Source organism: Hyla sarda, chromosome 10 (assembly GCF_029499605.1).
Source record: "Hyla sarda isolate aHylSar1 chromosome 10, aHylSar1.hap1, whole genome shotgun sequence".
NCBI lineage: Eukaryota > Metazoa > Chordata > Amphibia > Anura > Hylidae > Hyla > Hyla sarda.
This window is the reverse complement of record NC_079198.1, coordinates 17,768,529-17,786,136: the sequence shown is the minus strand read 5'-3', so window position 1 is coordinate 17,786,136 and position 17,608 is coordinate 17,768,529. Positions and strand designations below refer to the sequence as shown.

The 17,608-nt window shown below is 40.7% G+C and overlaps 1 protein-coding gene across 1 annotated transcript in view; it reads left to right on the top strand.

Annotated features, from left to right (window-relative positions):
• Positions 1 to 16,994, top strand: part of LOC130294323 (carcinoembryonic antigen-related cell adhesion molecule 1-like) — an 86,535-nt gene extending 69,541 nt beyond the window's left edge. The window contains exons 9-11 of the mRNA XM_056543942.1: positions 568 to 592; positions 13,704 to 13,760; positions 16,835 to 16,994. Of these exons, the coding sequence (XP_056399917.1) occupies positions 568 to 592; positions 13,704 to 13,760; positions 16,835 to 16,881 (129 nt within the window). The 3' untranslated portion in view covers positions 16,882 to 16,994. The remainder of the gene's footprint in view (positions 1 to 567; positions 593 to 13,703; positions 13,761 to 16,834) is intronic.
• Positions 16,995 to 17,608: the final 614 nt, after the last annotated feature.

The following is a 17,608-nucleotide window of genomic DNA, read 5'->3' as shown; positions in this document are numbered from 1 at the left end:
GGACAGAACAGACGGAGAGCGAGTCAGGTAGGGGAGCCGGGGTGCGCATCGCGAGCGGGCGCTACCCGCATCGCGAATCGCATCCCGGCTGGCAGCGGAATCGCAGCGCCCCGGGTCAGAGGACGTGACCGGAGCGCTGCCGCGGGGAGAGTGAAGCGAGCGCTCCGGGGAGGAGCGGGGACCCGGAGCGCTCGGCGTAACAACTATTATAATACTGCTCCTATATACAAGAATATAACTACTATAATACTGCTCCTATATACAAGAATATAACTACTATAATACTGCTCCTATATACAAGAATATAACTACTATAATACTGCTCCTATATACAAGAATATAACTACTATAATACTGCCTCCTATGTACAAGAATATAACTACTATAATACTGCTCCTATATACAAGAATATAACTACTATAATACTGCTCCTATGTACAAGAATATAATTACTATAATACTGGTTCCTTTCAGAATGTAACTACTAAATTACTGTATTTTGGGACCCATATATTTATGATTTATAACTTTTTATATGTTAACAGTCTTTTTTTAATTGTTTTTCAGCCTGAGAGTCTGCAAATGACTAGCGGTAAGATCTCTTTATCTGATATCCTAATGAATAACATCAAACATTCTGTGAAAAAGTCAAGTAATTATGTCTCAATCTGTAAGTGACCTATATTTATATTGGATACATACAATGAGAATTTGCCACCTTCCTCAATTCCCAATACAGTACCTGGGACCAATATTTGGACAGAATATTAAAATGTAAAAAATAAAATCTGACAGCACCCCCACTAAACCCAATATACTGGGTTATAGTGTGTGTGAATAACATTAAAAAGCAGGGTCACTTACACTTAGGTGCTATAGTTGCCGTACTTCCAAAGTACAGGCCATTTCTAAATCAGCTGGCATTGCGCAGCTCTGCACAATGGAGGCGGGGAGCCGCCTAGCCAAGCTCCCCTGCCTCATCAATATTCACTCCTTGGCCCACCCACTTCTGTAACATCAGAAACGGTGTAGCGAGCAAGCAGAGCGCTCATTCCCTCAATGCCGGTAGACGGTAACTTCCAGTGTACTTAAATTAGCTGTAGATTGGGGAGAGTCAGAGGTTAGAGGTCATGTGGGTGTTCGACGGGACTGGAATGGTGTCTGAACCAGGGAATAATGCTGCGTTGGGACAGAATTCCCATGATTAAATTAACCCCTTAAGGACCAAGGACGTCGGGGGACCGTCCTGGCACCCTGTGCCTTAAGGACCAAGGACATCCCCGGACGTCCTGGTGTTTCTCCGGTCTCTGCCGCCCGCCGGGCAGAGATCGAAACGGCATTCCTGCTGAAATCCTTCAGCAGGCATGCCGTGCAAATGCCGAGGGGGGTCATCAGACCCCCCCCCCATGTCGGCGATCGGCGCAAATCGCGAGTGAATTTACACTTTTGATTTGCGCCGATTCCGGGTCATACTGGTCTATGGTGACCGAGAATAGAAGGGGGATTGCGGTTGTCCATGACACCCAGGATCCCCCTGTAGAGATACGAGTGAGGTGGCAGGGGTGCCACCCCTCCTATCTCTGCTATTGGGGGTCTAGACGCAACCACCAATAGCGGATCGGGGGCGGGGGCTTTACTTTCAGTTTCCCCGTTCTGCCCACCCACAATAGGCGGGGCAGGACGGGGAAACCGACAGGCATCGGGCGCCGAAGTCCACTCACCCATCGGCGACGGCAGCAGGCGACGATCGGCGGAAGAAGAGGACGGCGACGCAGCTCCCTGGATCCTACGGAAGCCGGTGAGTTACTTAGCAACATCCGGAGGGCTACAGTCTGAGACCACTATAGTGGTCTCTAAACTGTAACCCTCCAGATGTTGCAAAACTACAACTCTCAGCATGCCCAGAGAGCTTTTAAGACATGCTGGGATTTGCAGTTTTGCAGCAGCTGGAGGTCTACAGTTTGAGACCACTGCACAGTGATCTCTATACTGTGCACCTCCAGATCTTGCAAAACTACAGCTGATAGCATGCCCACACAGCAGTTTGGTGTCCAGGCATGCTGGGATTTGTAGTTTTGCAACATCTGGAGGTCCACAGTTTGGAGACCATTGTGCAGTGGTCTCTAAACTATAGCTCTCCAGATGTTGCAAAACTGCAAATCCCAGCATGCCCAAACAGCAAACAGCTGTCTCTGCATGCTGGGAGTTGTAGTTGCATACCTCCAGCTGTTGCATAACTACATCTCCCAGCATGCCTTTCGGCGACCAATACATGCTGGGAGTTGAAGTTATGCAACAGCTGGAGGCACACTGGTTGGAAAATACTGAGTTAGGTAACTGAAGGTTTTCCAACCAGTGTGCCTCCAGCTGTTGCACAAGTACAACTCCCAGCATGCACGGTCTGTCAGTACATGCTGTGAGTTGTAGTTTTGAAACAGCTGGAGGTCCCCCCCCCCCCCCCCCCCCATGTGAATGTACAGGGTACATTCACACAGGCAGTTTTACAGTTAGTTTTCTGCTTCAAGTTTGGGCTGCGGCAAATTTGTCGCCGCAGCACAAACTCCTAGTGGTAAACTCACTGTAAACACCCGCCAGTGTGAATGTACCCTAAAAACACTACACTACACTAACACATAATAAAGAGTAAAACTCTACATTTACACCCCCTTACACTGTCCCCCCCAATAAAAATGAAAAACGTATCGTACGGCAGTGTTTCCAAAACGGTGCCTCCAGCTGTTGCAAAACAACAATTCCCAGCACTTCCGGACAGCCACTGACTGTCCAGGCATGCTGGGAGTTTAGCAACAGCTGGAGGCACCCTGTTTGGGAATCACTGGCGTAAAATCCCCCTATGTCCACCCCTATGCAATCCCTATGAAGTCCTCAAATGTGCATGGCGCTCTCTCACTTCAGAGCCCTGTCGTATTTCAAGGAAACAGTTTAGGGCCACATATGGGGTATTTCCGTACTCGGGAGAAATTGCACTACAAATTTGGGGGGCTTTTTATTCTTTTACCCCGTTTTGAAAAGGAAAAGTTGGGGTCTATATCAGTCTGTTGGTATAATTTTTTATTTATTTTTTACACTAACATGCTGGTGTTGCCCTATACTTTTTATTTTCACAAGCGGTAAAAGCAAAAAAAGACCCCCAAATTTGTAACGCAATTGCTCCTGAGTACGGAAATACCCCATGTGTGGGCGTAAAATGTTGTACGGACGCACAACAAGGCTCAGGAGTGAGAGCGCACTATGTACATTTAAGGTCTAAATAGGTGATTTGCACAGGGGTGGCTGATTTTACAGCGGTTCTGACATAAACGCAAAAAAAAAATACCCACATGTGACCCCATTTTGGAAACTACACCCCTCACGGAATGTAATAAGGGGTACAGTGAGCATTTACGCCCCACAGGTGTCTGACAGATTTTTGGAACAGTGATCCTTGAAAATTAAAAATTTAATTTTCCATTTGCACATCCCACTGTTCCAAAGATCTGTCAAACGCCAGTGGGGTGTAAATGCTCACTGCACCACTTATTAAATTCTGTGACGGATGTAGCTTCCAAAATAGGGTCACATGTGGGGGTCCACTGTTATGGCACCACGGGGGGCTTTGTAAATGCACATGGCCCCTGACTACCATTCTAAATGAATTCTCTTTCCAAAAGCTCAATGGCGGGGGGAAACACACATTTTAGTGAAAAAAATGCAAAAGTCGTAAAACACCTGTGGGGTATTAAGGCTCACTTAATTCCTTCTTACGTTCCTCAAGGGGTCTAGTTTCCAAAATGGTATGGCATGTTTTTTTTTTTGCTGTTCTGGCACCATAGGGGCTTCCTAAATGCAACATGCCCCCCCAAAAACCATTTCAGAAAAACGCACTCTCCAAAATCCCCTTGTCGCTCCTTCCCTTCTGAGCCCTCTACTCCGCCCGCCAAATAATTTACATAGACATATGAGGTATGTGCTTACTCGAGAGAAATTGGGCTACAAATATAAGTATACATTTTCTCCTTTTACCCCTTGTAAAAATTCAAAAATTGGGTTTACAAGAACATGCGAGTGTAAAAAATGAAGATTGTGAATTTTCTCCTTCACTTTGCTGCTATTCCGGTGAAACACCTAAAGGGTTAAAATGCTGACTGAATGTCATTTTGAATACTTTGGGGGGTGCAGTTTTTATAATGGGGTCATTTCTGGGGTATTTCTAATATGAAGACCCTTCAAATCCACTTCAAACCTGAACTGGTCCCTGAAAAATAGTGAGTTTGAGAATTTTGTGAAAAATTGGAAAATTGTTGCTGAACTTTGAAGCCCTCTGGTGTCTTCCAAAAGTAAAAATTCATCTATTTTATGATTCAAACATAAAGTGGACATATTGTATATGTGAATAAAAATTTTTTTGGGGGGAATATCCATTTTCCTTACAAGCAGAGAGCTTCAAAGTTAGAAAAATGCAAAATTTTAAATTTTTTCATCAAATTTTGGGATTTTTCACCAAGAAAGGATGCAAGTTACCACAACATTTTACCACTATGTTAAAGTAGAATATGTCACGAAAAAACAATCTCGGAATCAGAATGATAACTAAAAGCATTCCAGAGTTATTAATGTTTAAAGTGACAGTGGTCAGATGTGCAAAAAACGCTCTGGTCCTAAGGTGTAAAATGGCCTGGTCCTTAAGGGGTTAAAGGGGTATTCCAGGCAAAAACTTTTATATATATATATATATATATATATATATATATATATATATCAACTGGCTCCGGAAAGTTAAATAGATTTGTAAATTATTTCTATTAAAAAAATCTTAATCCTTCCAATAGTTATTAGCTTCTGAAGTTTTCTGTCTAACTGCTCAATGATGATGTCACGTCCCGGGAGCTGTGCATGATGGGAAAATATCCCCATAGGAGCTGCACAGCTCCTGGGACGTGAGTCATCAGAAAGCAGTTAGACAGAAAACAGCAACTCAACTTCAGAAGCTAATAACTATTGGAAGGATTAAGATTTTTTAATAGAAGTAATTTACAAATCTGTTTAACTTTCCGGAGCCAGTTGATATATAAAAAAAAGTTTTGGCCTGGAATACCCCTTTAACTTTTGACACATGTGAAAAGTGAAAGGGGTACTTCAACTTCAGGTAAAAAGAAAAAATAGAAATGCTGCAGGAGCATATAGCTTTGCTTACCTGTCTGTGTCAAAAATCCCTTTATTTTGGGGGTCCTTCCTGGTTGACCAATTGCTCGGTACGACAATTTTTAAAATGCACTGCTTTTCCTTAGCTCTTCCTCACAGTCCTCCAAACCTGGTCACTCTACTCCCAGACCACTCTTACCAGTTCCCCACTTTGAACTGTTGCAGAACATTTCACTATACAGCAGACTATTTCTCTGCAATCAGTTAATCTGCATCTGCTGTATTCACTCCCTGTCTGCTCCTCCTCTGCCTGTGACATTGTTCAACACAAGCCAGCATGGTATAAAAACACCTGATTCTTGCCTAAATATACCAATAAAGATTATTTATTTATTTATATATATATATATATATATATATATATATATATGTATATATATGTGTGTGTGTGTATGACAAGGAGGTGGTGATGTAGTTGTTGGGGGTTGGCAAAAGATCACTTAGAGGGTGCGGCTAAAGCTCAGTGACAAGGTATAGCCACGCCTCCTGATACAGCAGATAATTATGTGTCATCTTTGAAGAGAGGGAGGAGCTGGGGAGCTGCTGAGGCAACATCACACACAATAAGAGGACTACACAACTTCCTTTCAATGGTGTTTAAAGCAAAAACATATTAAAGCCACTACAATTTGTGATAACACTATATTAGAAAGTTATATGTCTTGGGGCAGTAGTTTTATTTAAATAATACATTTTAATTCCAGAATACCCCTTTAAGATCAGTTAGGGTCTAAATGCTGATTTCTAGTTATAGCCAAGTGAAGGACACGGTAGGGCACATCACTCCCCAGCTCTGTGCTCAATGCAAGATATGGGCTTCATAAACGATAATGGAGCCAGTCTCTTGTAACCAGTCGGAGAGCCACATGCTTCACCCAGCTATAACCAACAATCGAAGGGGGTCTCAGCGACAACGCTTTAAGGGGATTAGTCTACATAGAACTGTGGACCTGGAAACAACATGGAGATAAAAGGTAGATATTCTGGCTATATGTGGTGCCATATTAGAAATTATAGAACAGTAAAGCCTCTTTAAAGGGGTACTCCGTTGGAAATATCTTATCCCCCTATCCAAAGCATAGGGGATAAGATGTCTGATCGCGGGAGTCTCCAGCGGCGAGACCCCCACGATCTCCACAATCTCCGCTGCGGCACAATAAATGGTTGGACTGAAAATCCGACACGGGAAATATGGTCTGGAAAAGGGGTTGGTCTTCCTAAAAGAGTGGCCTTTTGGAGAAGTTTCACTGTATATTGGGCACAGTAAAAATTGAAGACTATTTGATTCACCCAATAACAAGTTTTATGTTTGAAAAATGCTGGTTTATGTTCCCGCTATCTGCCACAATGACCGAGATCTGCGTATGTTTTTTGTAATTGCAGTGCTGTCCTGTGACATCTGTGGACTGGCGTGCAGCAGCCTCAATACTTTAATATTGCACAAAAGAACCCATATTGGTGGTACGTGTCCTCTGCCAGAAACCTTTATGATGATGAACAGGGCTTTGCATGTCTTTTATAGTACAGTGATCCCTCAACTTACAATGGCCTCAACATACAATAGTTTCAACATACAATGGTCTTTTCTGGACTATTGTAAGTTGAAACCAGACTCAACATACAATGACAATCTGGACGAAGACAGTCCAGATCTGTGAAACTTGTCAATGGTCGAGAGAACTGACCAATCAGAATGGGCACTTTACTGGTAAAACACCTGTATTACTGAAGCATATGCACTGACTGATGTCTGATAGTGCCTCCTACAGTACAGGGAGGTATTAAATGTTCTGTACTCTTTACCTGTATTACTGAAGTGCATGCACTGACTGGTGTCTGGTAGCGCCCCCTACAGTACAAGGAGGTATTAAATGTTCTGTACTCTTTACCTGTATTACTGAAGTGCATGCACTGACTTGTGTCTGGTAGCGCCCCCTACAGTACAGGGAGGTGTTACATGTTCTGTACTCTTTACCTGTATTACTGAAGTGCATGCACTGACTGGTGTCTGGTAGCGCCCCCTACAGTACAGGGAGGTATTACATGTCCTGTACTCTTTACCTGTATTACTGAAGTGCATGCACTGACTGGTGTCTGGTAGCGCCCCCTACAGTACAGGGAGGTATTACATGTTCTGTACTCTTTACCTGTACTAGGGTTACCTGCTCCTTCGGACACCAGGTGAGGGCGGCTCCATGTTACTTTTTTAGGACATTGCATGTACTGTACAGGACCCCGAAGAAGCTCCTGTCCTCTACATAGACCAGTGTTTCCCAAGCAGGGTGCCCCCAGCTGTTGCAAAACTACAACTCCCAGCATGCCCGGACAGCCTTTGGCTGTCCGGGCATGCTGGGAGTTGTAGTTTTGCAACAGCTGGAGGCTCCCTGCTTGGAAAACACTGACATAGACAGTGATTTACAGCTCCCAGCAGATCTTTCTTACTTTTATATGTAAGGACTTTCTCTCTATATATCAGTTATCTACTTATTTTTCTTTAATTCTCACTTTTTCCTATTTTTGGATGACATTTTGGCGCTTTAGAACTAATTACCAGGTTTCCATAGAATTATGGTCTCAACATACAATGGTTTCAACATACAATGGTCGTCCTGGAACCAATAATATTGTAACTTGAGGGACCACTGTACTGTATTGCTTTCTTAAAAGGAAGAATGCAACTATTAATAATGCAAAGAAAAATCACTACAATACTGAATAGGTTAGCATATTCTACCTAAACAAAATATTTTAGGGGTAACCCTATCTCCTAAAGTCCAATAAGGAGTAACAAAAAAATGTTGGCACTGCTGCTGGGACTGATACAGTCTCTATATTCTGTGGTGCAACCACCTGCATTACTCACGGATCCTCCGCTGTTCCGCGGTACTCATCCAGAAAAAACAGTCCGACTATTGAAGGAAGAACATGGCGGAGGCGCTCGGGTCTGCTGGGGTAAGTTTATTCAGTACAGGTCATACAACAGCCTGGTCGACGAATCATTTCGCGCACCTGCACTTTATCAATGGAGGTCATTGATTAAGCGCAGGAGCGCGAAACGATTCGTCGACCAGGCTGTTGTATGACCTGTAATGAATAAACTTACCCCAGCAGACCTGAGCGCCTCCGCCATGTTCTTCCTTCAACTATCTCCTAAAGTTATAGCATATCGCTTCTATACGCCATCACTTTTTTAAAGAGAACCTGTCATGATCTTGTAAAATTTTCGAATCCTCCCAGTTCACTGCCCCCATCATGATAAACCACCCCCTGCCTTCGTTTTTATAATTTTTTAGTTTTCTACCTTGATATTGCTCTGTATTTTCTGCTCAGTCAGATTCACAGACTGGGAAGGGGCGTTCCCCAGCAGGCGTGAAGCCATACAGGGGAGAACTTCCTCCCTCACTCTGCTACACACAGCCCAGAGCAGTTCAGTGTGAGATGAGCTATGATTGCCTAAGACTGCACACACCCCCCTCAGCACTCCAGACTGCATTTCCTGATTTTGGACTTCTGCCAGGCCAGCAGGAGTCCAAAGTCTGTGCATGAGATAGGGGGAAATGTGCTCTGGACAAGTAGGGAGACACCTAGTGGCAGCTTTTTAAACACAAACATAGAAAACTTCATTTATTTTTTTAAACAAAGTACATTAGAAAGATTTTTTATTTACCATAAGAAGTGCAATAGAAAAATTAGTTTTAATGAGAGTGCCCATTTAAACATGGGGGTCCACTCTTTGTGAATACACTGATCTTGAGAAAGTGCAGCAGCACAGCCACTTGCATTGCTTTTTCTTGCACAGATGTGCTTTCAAGCATTCCAGTATTTATCAGCTGCTGTATGCCCTGAAGAAAGTCATGTACTCTTCCCAGTGCTCTCTGCTGCCACCTCTGTATATGTCAGAAACAGTCCAAACCATGAGTAGACCAATATTTCGGACAGTTCCTGACACAGACAGAGGTGGCAGCAGAGAGCGCTGTGTCTAAGTGGAAGAACTAAATGACTTGCTCCAGAGCATACAGCAGCTGATACGTTCTGGAAGGCTTAAAGGGGTACTCCGGTGGAAAACATTTTTTCTTTTAAATAAACTGGTGCCAGAAAGGTAAACAGATTTGTACATTACTTTTATTTAAACATCTTAATCCTTCCAGTACTTCAGATGCTGTATGCTCCACAGGAAGTTAATTTCTTTGTCCATGTCAGGAACTGTCCAGAGCAGGAGAGGTTTGCTATGGGGATTTTCTTCTACTTTGGATAGTTCCTGACATGGACAGACGTGGCAGCAGAGAGCATTGTGGTCAGACTGAAAAGAACTACACAACTTCTTCTGGAGCATACAGCAGCTAAGTACTGGAAGGATTAAGATTTTTAAATAGAAGTCATTTACAAATCTGTTTAACTTTCTGGCACCAGTTTATTTGAAAACATTTGTTTTCCACTGGAGTACCCCTTTAGCATTGGAAACAATTGTAATTCAAACATATATTTAGCCAGAGAATATGCAGCTTCAGTCATTTCCTAGACTGCTATCAGGTCGCTTACACGTCTACTGTGTTTTTTTTTCCCCAGATGATTATGATTCAGTTACAGACGACACCTACGCAAATACAATAGAATCGGTAGGTTGTGTGCACAAGTAAGATACGGTAGTACTATTAAATGAAATTAGTAGAGGTACTGTACGGGGTCAGCTAACTTCACAGAGGCTAAACTTCAGTAGTAATAATACTAAAATAACCAAATATTTGCAATAGTCACTCATGGGTCATGGTGCTGGGGTCACCGACCCTGTATGTACTTACCATGGCCAAAAGAAACTGGCATATACACTATTAAAGGGGTACTCCGATGGCAAACTTTATTTTTATTTTTATTTAAATCAACTGGTGCCATAAAGTTAAACAGATTTGTAAATTACTTCTTTTAAAAAAATCTTAATCCTTACAGTACTTATTAGCTGCTGAATACTACAGAGGGAATTCTTTTCTTTTTGGAGCACAGCGCTCTCTGCTGACACCTCTGTCCATTTTAGGAACTGTCCAGAGCAGCATATGCTTGTTATGGGGATTTTCTCCTACTCTGAACAATTCTTAAAATGGACAGAGATGTCAGGAGAGAGCACTGTGGTTGTGGTGTCAGAAGAGAGCTCTGTGTCCAAAAATAAAAGAATTTCCTCTGTAGTGTTCAGCAGCTAATAAGTACTGGAAGGATTAAGATTTTTTTAATAGAAGTAATTTACAAATCTGTTTAACTTTCTGGCACCAGTTGATTAAAAAAAAAGTTTTCCACCTGAGTACCCCTTAAAGTAGCAGCTAAAGAATGAAATAATCTACCACTATGACAGGTTGTGGGAGAAGCATCAGAAGATCAAGAAAATGTGAACATCTTTATTATTTCCCATAAAGTTTTACAGAGCAGCAGCCAAAACCATACAACTCCTCCTCAACATCATCAGTAGTGGTGACCTACTATGTATAAATATAATAAATGAAGCGGCATACATAGAAGAAAGGGGGCCCCATAAAACATATCCAAATGGGCCTCCTGCTATGGCATCTGCTTTTGCTCCCCCAGCCGGTTCTTCTGTGATCTCTTTATACCGTCTAATGAAATGTGTCTATAACAAGGCGGCATCCTCTTCATCTAAAGAAAAAAAAGTGTCTACACCAACATAGAAAGGGGTTCTTTACTGTAAGAGCAGTGAGACTATGGAACTCTCTGCCAGAGGAAGTGGTCATGGTTGAACTTAAAGGGGTATTCCAGGAAAAACCTTTTTTTTTTATATATCAACTGGCTCCAGAAAGTTAAGCAGATTTGTAAATTACTTCTATTAAAAAAATCTTAATCCTTCCAATAATTATCAGCTGCTGAAGTTGAGTTGCTCTTTTCTGTCTGGCAGCAGTGCTCTCTGCTGACATCTCTGCTTGTCTCGGGAACTGCACAGAGTAGAAGAGGTTTGCTATGGGGATTTGCTTCCACTCTGGACAGTTCAGAGAGCACTTAGAAAAGAACAACCCAACTTCAGCAGCTCATAAGTACTGAAAGGATTAAGATTTTTTTTAATAGATGTAATTTACAAATCTGTTTTACTTTCTGGAGCCAGTTGATCTATAAAGAAAAGTTTTTTCCTGGAATACCCCTTTAATATAGGAGTTTAAAAGCGGTCTGGATAAATTACAATTCTAGGATGTATTATTTCCGGTTATAGTCACTAGATTCGGGACAAGGGTCGTAGATCAGGGGATTTATTCCAAGTCAGAAAAGCAGTCTGCTGGTCCTGCTGGGTTTGTTCCAAGTGGGCCCATACTGGCAAGAGCTAGAAACCAAGAAGCAAGAAAAATGGAAATAATAATGCATTTAAATATGAGTATGATTTCTCCTTAAAGGGGTACTCCACTGCTCAGCGTTTAGAACAAACTATTCCGAACGCTGGAGCCGGCGCCGGGAGCTCGTGACGACATAGCCCTGCTCCCTGATGACGTCACGCCCCGCCCCCTCAATGCAAGTCTATGGGAGGGGGCGTGACGGCCGTCACGCCCCCTCCCATAGACTTGCATTGAGGGGGTGGGGCGTGACGTCATGACGGGGTGGTGGGGGGGTATGACGTCACGAGCTCCCGGCACCGGCTCCAGCGTTCGGAATAGTTTGTTCCAAACGCTGAGCAGAGGAGTTCCCCTTTAATTGTCAATGTCTTCTCTATTAACAGTCATTTGAAGAAGGCGATCCAAATGAGGAGGTGAGCAATTCTGTTATATCATTTGTGTTATATATCTTTAAGAAATACCTCAATAATAACAGTCATCCTATATCTTAACACAAGCTAGACAATAAGGTAGACGGGTAAAAAAATAAATAAAAAAAAGAACATCTGCCTATAGTAGCCAATCTGGTTGCTGCTTTAATTTTTAAATAGAAAACAAAGAGTTAATTGGTTGCTACAGGCAACAAGACTTTCCCTTTTTCATTAATCTTAATAACCCTACCCCCAATAGTGTTTATGGGAGGTAGGTAAAATAATGATTTCTTCATGTGGTCCTTCACAACTATTATAATGCTCTGCTATGTACACAGATATGGCTAATATAATGTTGTTCCCTTAGTAAGAGTATAACCTACTGCCTTCTATGTGCAAGGATATAACTACTACAGTATATTACTGTCCCCTATACAGTAACATTAATATACTGTCTCCTGTACATTAACATTACTATAACTATGCAGTGTTGTGCTCAAGAACATATACATTGAGTTACAGCTGTTTCACATATCAATTACACTTCATCAGACCCTGATAAAGCATAATTGAAACGTGAAACAACTGTACCCCAATCTGTGACTCTCGATGGCGTCATTCCTGTATACTGTACCTGTGTTTTTTCTGAATAAAGACGCCATCATTCTACTACTACTGGTCAGATTATAACTATTATCATACTGCCTCCTATGTACAAGAATATAACCACTATAATACTGCTGCTATATATAAGAATATCATTACTATAATACTGCCTCCGATGTACAAGAATATAACTACTATAATACTTCTCCAATATACAAGAATATAACTACTATAATACTGCCTCCGATGTACAAGAATATAACTACTATAATACTGTTCCTATGCGTAAGAATATAACTACTATAATACTGCTCCTATATACAAGAATATAACTACTATAATACTGCTCCTATAAACAAGAATATAACTACTATAATACTGCCCCTTTATACAAGAATATAACTACTATAATACTGCTCCTATATTCAAGAATATAACTACTATAATACTGCCTTCTATGTGCATGAATATACCTACTATAATACTGCTCCTATATACAAGAATATAACTACTATAATACTGCCTCCTATATACAAGAATATAACTACTGTAATACTGCTCCTATATACAAGAATATAACTACTATAATACTGCTCTTATATACAAGAATATAACTACTATAATACTGCCCCATATATACAAGAATATAACTACTATAATACTGCCTCCTATATACAAGAATATAACTACTATAATACTGCCTCCTATATACAAGAATATAACTACTATAATACTGCTCTTATATACAAGAATATAAGTACTATAATACTGCTCTTATATACAAGAATATAAGTACTATAATACTGCCCCATATATACAAGAATATAACTACTATAATACTGCTATTATATACAAGAATATAACTACTATAATACTGCTCTTATATACAAGAATATAACTACTATAATACTGCCCCATATATACAAGAATATAACTACTATAATACTGCCTCCTATATACAAGAATATAACTACTATAATACTGCCTCCTATATACAAGAATATAACTACTATAATACTGCTCCTATATACATGAATATATCTACTATAATACTGCTCCCTTTTAGAATGAAACTACTAAAGTACTGCACCCTGTGATTCTTAGAGTTGTATTTGCTGACTGACTTGTATGTAAACATTGGCCTTTTTATGCATTTTATCTTCAGAACCCATATGCAAATCCTATGCCCGGCCGGTGAGAACACCGCCCAGACCACCTAATGGTAAGATCTCTTTATATAAACAAATAACATAACAAAATCTGTAAGGAAACTGAAATGATGAGTCTTTTTAGTATGCTTCTTTGTAAGCACCCCCAATATTTACAGTGATGAGATACAGTGGTTTGTGACTTTGATGCCATCCCTGCCACCTTCCTCAGCTGGTACCTAAGAGCTGCTGATGGTAGCAATATTTAAACAAAATTTATATTAGAAATGTTGAGCATTATATGTTGCATGCAATAGTGTTCTTGTTTGGAACCACCTATTCCTCCTCCAGAAGGAATACAAATATGGTGACATGTTTGACGCTCTGCAGAGCACGAAACATGTCAGGCCAGATGAAGCCCAACAGAGTGTGAAACATGTGATCTTGTTCAAGTCTTGTGGTTCAAGTCTTGTGGTTTCTTTAGATACATCTTTTTGATACTTGTTCAGTCCACTTCTGGGAAAACTGTCAACTGTCTTGAATGTTTTCCGGTTCTGAATGATCTTTTCATAGGATTTAAAGGGGTAATCCAGGAAAAAAACATATATATATATATATATATATACATATATATATATATATATATATATATATATATATATATATATCTCAACTGGCTCCAGAAAGTTAAACAGATTTGTAAATTACTCCTATTTAAAAAATCTTAATCCTTTCAGTACTTATGAGCTGCTGACTTTGAGTTGGTCTTTTCTGTCTAAGTGCTCTCTGATGACACCTGTCTTGGGAAATGTCCAGAGTAGAAGCAAATTCCCATAGCAAACCTCTTCTACTCTATGCAGTTCCCGAGACAAGCAGAGATGTCAGCAGAGAGCACTGTTGCCAGACAGAAAAAAACAACTCAACTTCAGCAGTTGATAATTACTGGAAGGATTAAGATTTTTTAATAGAAGTAATTTACAAATCAGTTTAAATTTCTGGAGCCAGTTGATATATAAAAAAAAGGGTTTTTTCCTGGAATACCCCTTTAAATCATTTGGGAATGATCTTATAACCCTTCCTAGATTACTGGGCAGCAACAATTGCTTCTCTAAGATCATTGCCGATGTTTTGTTTCTATTTGCATTGTATTAACATACACCTAAATACTGCAGACCAGTAAACTACCAAAACTTCTGCCTGTATAGAGGTGGTGACACTTGCTGATGATCAATGAAACAAGGGCATTTGATTAGCAGCACCTGGCTGCTACTTACCCTCTTAACTCTTTGGGAACGGAGGGTTTTTCCATTTCCATTGCACTTTCATTTTTTCCTGCTTACCTTTTAAAAATAATAACCCTTTAAATTTTGCACCTAAAAATCCATATGATGGCTTATTTTTTGCACTGATGTAATGACATCAGTCATTTTACCCAAAAATCTACGGCGAAACGGGAAAAAAAATCATTGTGCGACAAAATTGAAGAAAAAATGCTATTTTGTAACTTTTGGGGGCTTCTGTTTCTACGTAGTAAATTTTTTCGGTAAAAATGACACCTTATCTTTATTCTGTAGGTCCATACGATTAAAATGATCCCCTACTTATATAGGTTTGATTTTGTCGGACTAAAAAATCATAACTAGATGCACGAAAATTTATACGTTTAAAATTGTCATCTTCTGACCCCTATAACATTTTTTTTTTCCGCGTATGGGGCGGTATGAGGGCTAATTTTTTGCGTCGTGATCTGAAGTTTTTAGCGGTACCATTATTGTATTGACCGGACTTTTTGATCGCTTTTTATTCATTTTTTCATGATATAAAAAGTGACAAAAAATACACTATTTTGGACTTTGGAATTTTTTTGGCGTGTACGCCATTGACCGTGCGGTTTAATTAATGATATATTTTTATAATTCTGACATTTCCGCATGCGGCAATATCGCATATGATTGTTTTTATTTACAGTTTTTTTTTTATAATGGGAAAAGGGGGGTGATTCAAACTTTTATTAGGGAAGGGGTTAAATGATCTTTATTCACTTCTTTTTTTACTTTATTTTGCAGTGTTATAGCTCCTATGGGGACCTATAACACTGCACACACTGATCTTTTACATTGATCATTGTTATCCCATAGGGGGCTATAACACTGCACACACTGATCTTTTACATTGATCATTGTTATCCCATAGGGGGCTATAACACTGCACACACTGATCTTTTAGATTGATCAATGGTTTCTTATAGGAAACCATTGATCAATGATTCTGCCGCTTGACTGCTCATGCCTGGATCTCGGGCACTGAGCAGTCATTCGGCGATCGGACAGCGAGGAGGAAGGTAGGGGTCCCAAACAGCCCCCTGAGCTAACCGGCATTAGTTTCCTTTCACTTTAGACTTTGAACGTTCAACTTTGAACGCCGCGTCTAAAGGGTTAATAGCGTGCGGCACCCGCGATTAGCCTCGGGTCCAGGCCATTGTTAGCGGCCGGGCCCGACCTGCTATGACGCGAGGCCACGGCGTGGCCCCGCGTTATAGAAAGGGAGTGGGCGAAGGGCGTACAGGTATGCCCTCCGTCCCACAGGTTAATTCCCATGGAAGCAGTAAGGGTCTATTCACACGGCAGAATTTCTGCACATCCGCACCAATTCCGCTTCCGCATTCAGTTAGGTGGTTTCTGGCTAGTGCGGATTTTGAGCGGAATTCGCATGCCGAAATTCAGAAGTGTGAATGGGAGTGCAGAATCCCATAGAAGTTTATTGGGCTTTAATTTGAAATGGAATCTGCATGCAAAAATACTGCCTTGTGAATAGACCCTTCGGTTGCACTTCAAAGAGAAAAATATAGTTTTTAAATCAGCTGGTGCCAGAAAGTTAAACAGATTTGTAAATCACTTATATTTAATCATCTTAATCCTTCCAGTACTTATCAGCTGCTGTATACTCCAGAGGAAGTTGTATAGTTCTTTCCAGTTTGACCACAGTGCTCTCTGCTGACACCTCTGTCAAGCAAAAGGTTGCAGATTGATTAAAAATGTTGGCCCAAGGCAATAGTAAACATGGGCCATTATATGTACGTTTGCATTCTTTGTTCCATATTGGTCTTGCATATATCCCTTTTACGGTCCTTTTCTCCCATATCTTATAGGTATTCTCCTTGAACCAATCAGACTCAACCACCCATTATCCGGATGAAAGAAAACGAAAAGACCTACAAGAAGCTGCGATCCTAAAATCTGTTGGCTCTGCAGAATTGTCAGACAATAATAACAGCTGATAAAGCTTAAAGGGGTACTCCGGTAGAAAAAAAAATTCAAATCAACCGGTGCCAGAAAGTTAAACAGATTTCGAAATTACTTCTATTAAAAAATCTTAATCCTTCCAGTACTTATCAGCTGCTGTATGCTCCAGAGGAAGTTGTGTAGTTCTTTCCAGTCTGACCACAGTGCTCTCTGCTGACACCTCTGTCTATGTCAGGAACTGTCCTGTGCTATGGGGATTTTCTCCTACTCTGGACAGTTTCTGACACGGACAGAGGTGTCAGCAGAGAGCACTGTGGTCAGACTGGAAAGATCTACTCTAAGTACTGGAAGGATTAAGATTTTTAATAGAAGTAATTGACAAATCTGTTCAACTTTCTGGCACCAGTTGATTTAAAAAAAAAAAAAAATATATATATATATATATATATATATATATATATATATACATACACACACAAACACACATTTTTTTCCACCGGAGAACACCTTTAAAAGGAGGCTCATTACACCGTACAGGCAAACGCAGATTATAGTGGGGTTGCACTGTGATTGCGGCTTCCCGTCACTAGGGGTCACTAGCAAAGAGCAGCTTGCAGACCCTTTTACTATTCATCTGAATGGCCATCATATAATGCTAGATTTCCCCTTTAAAAAATAAA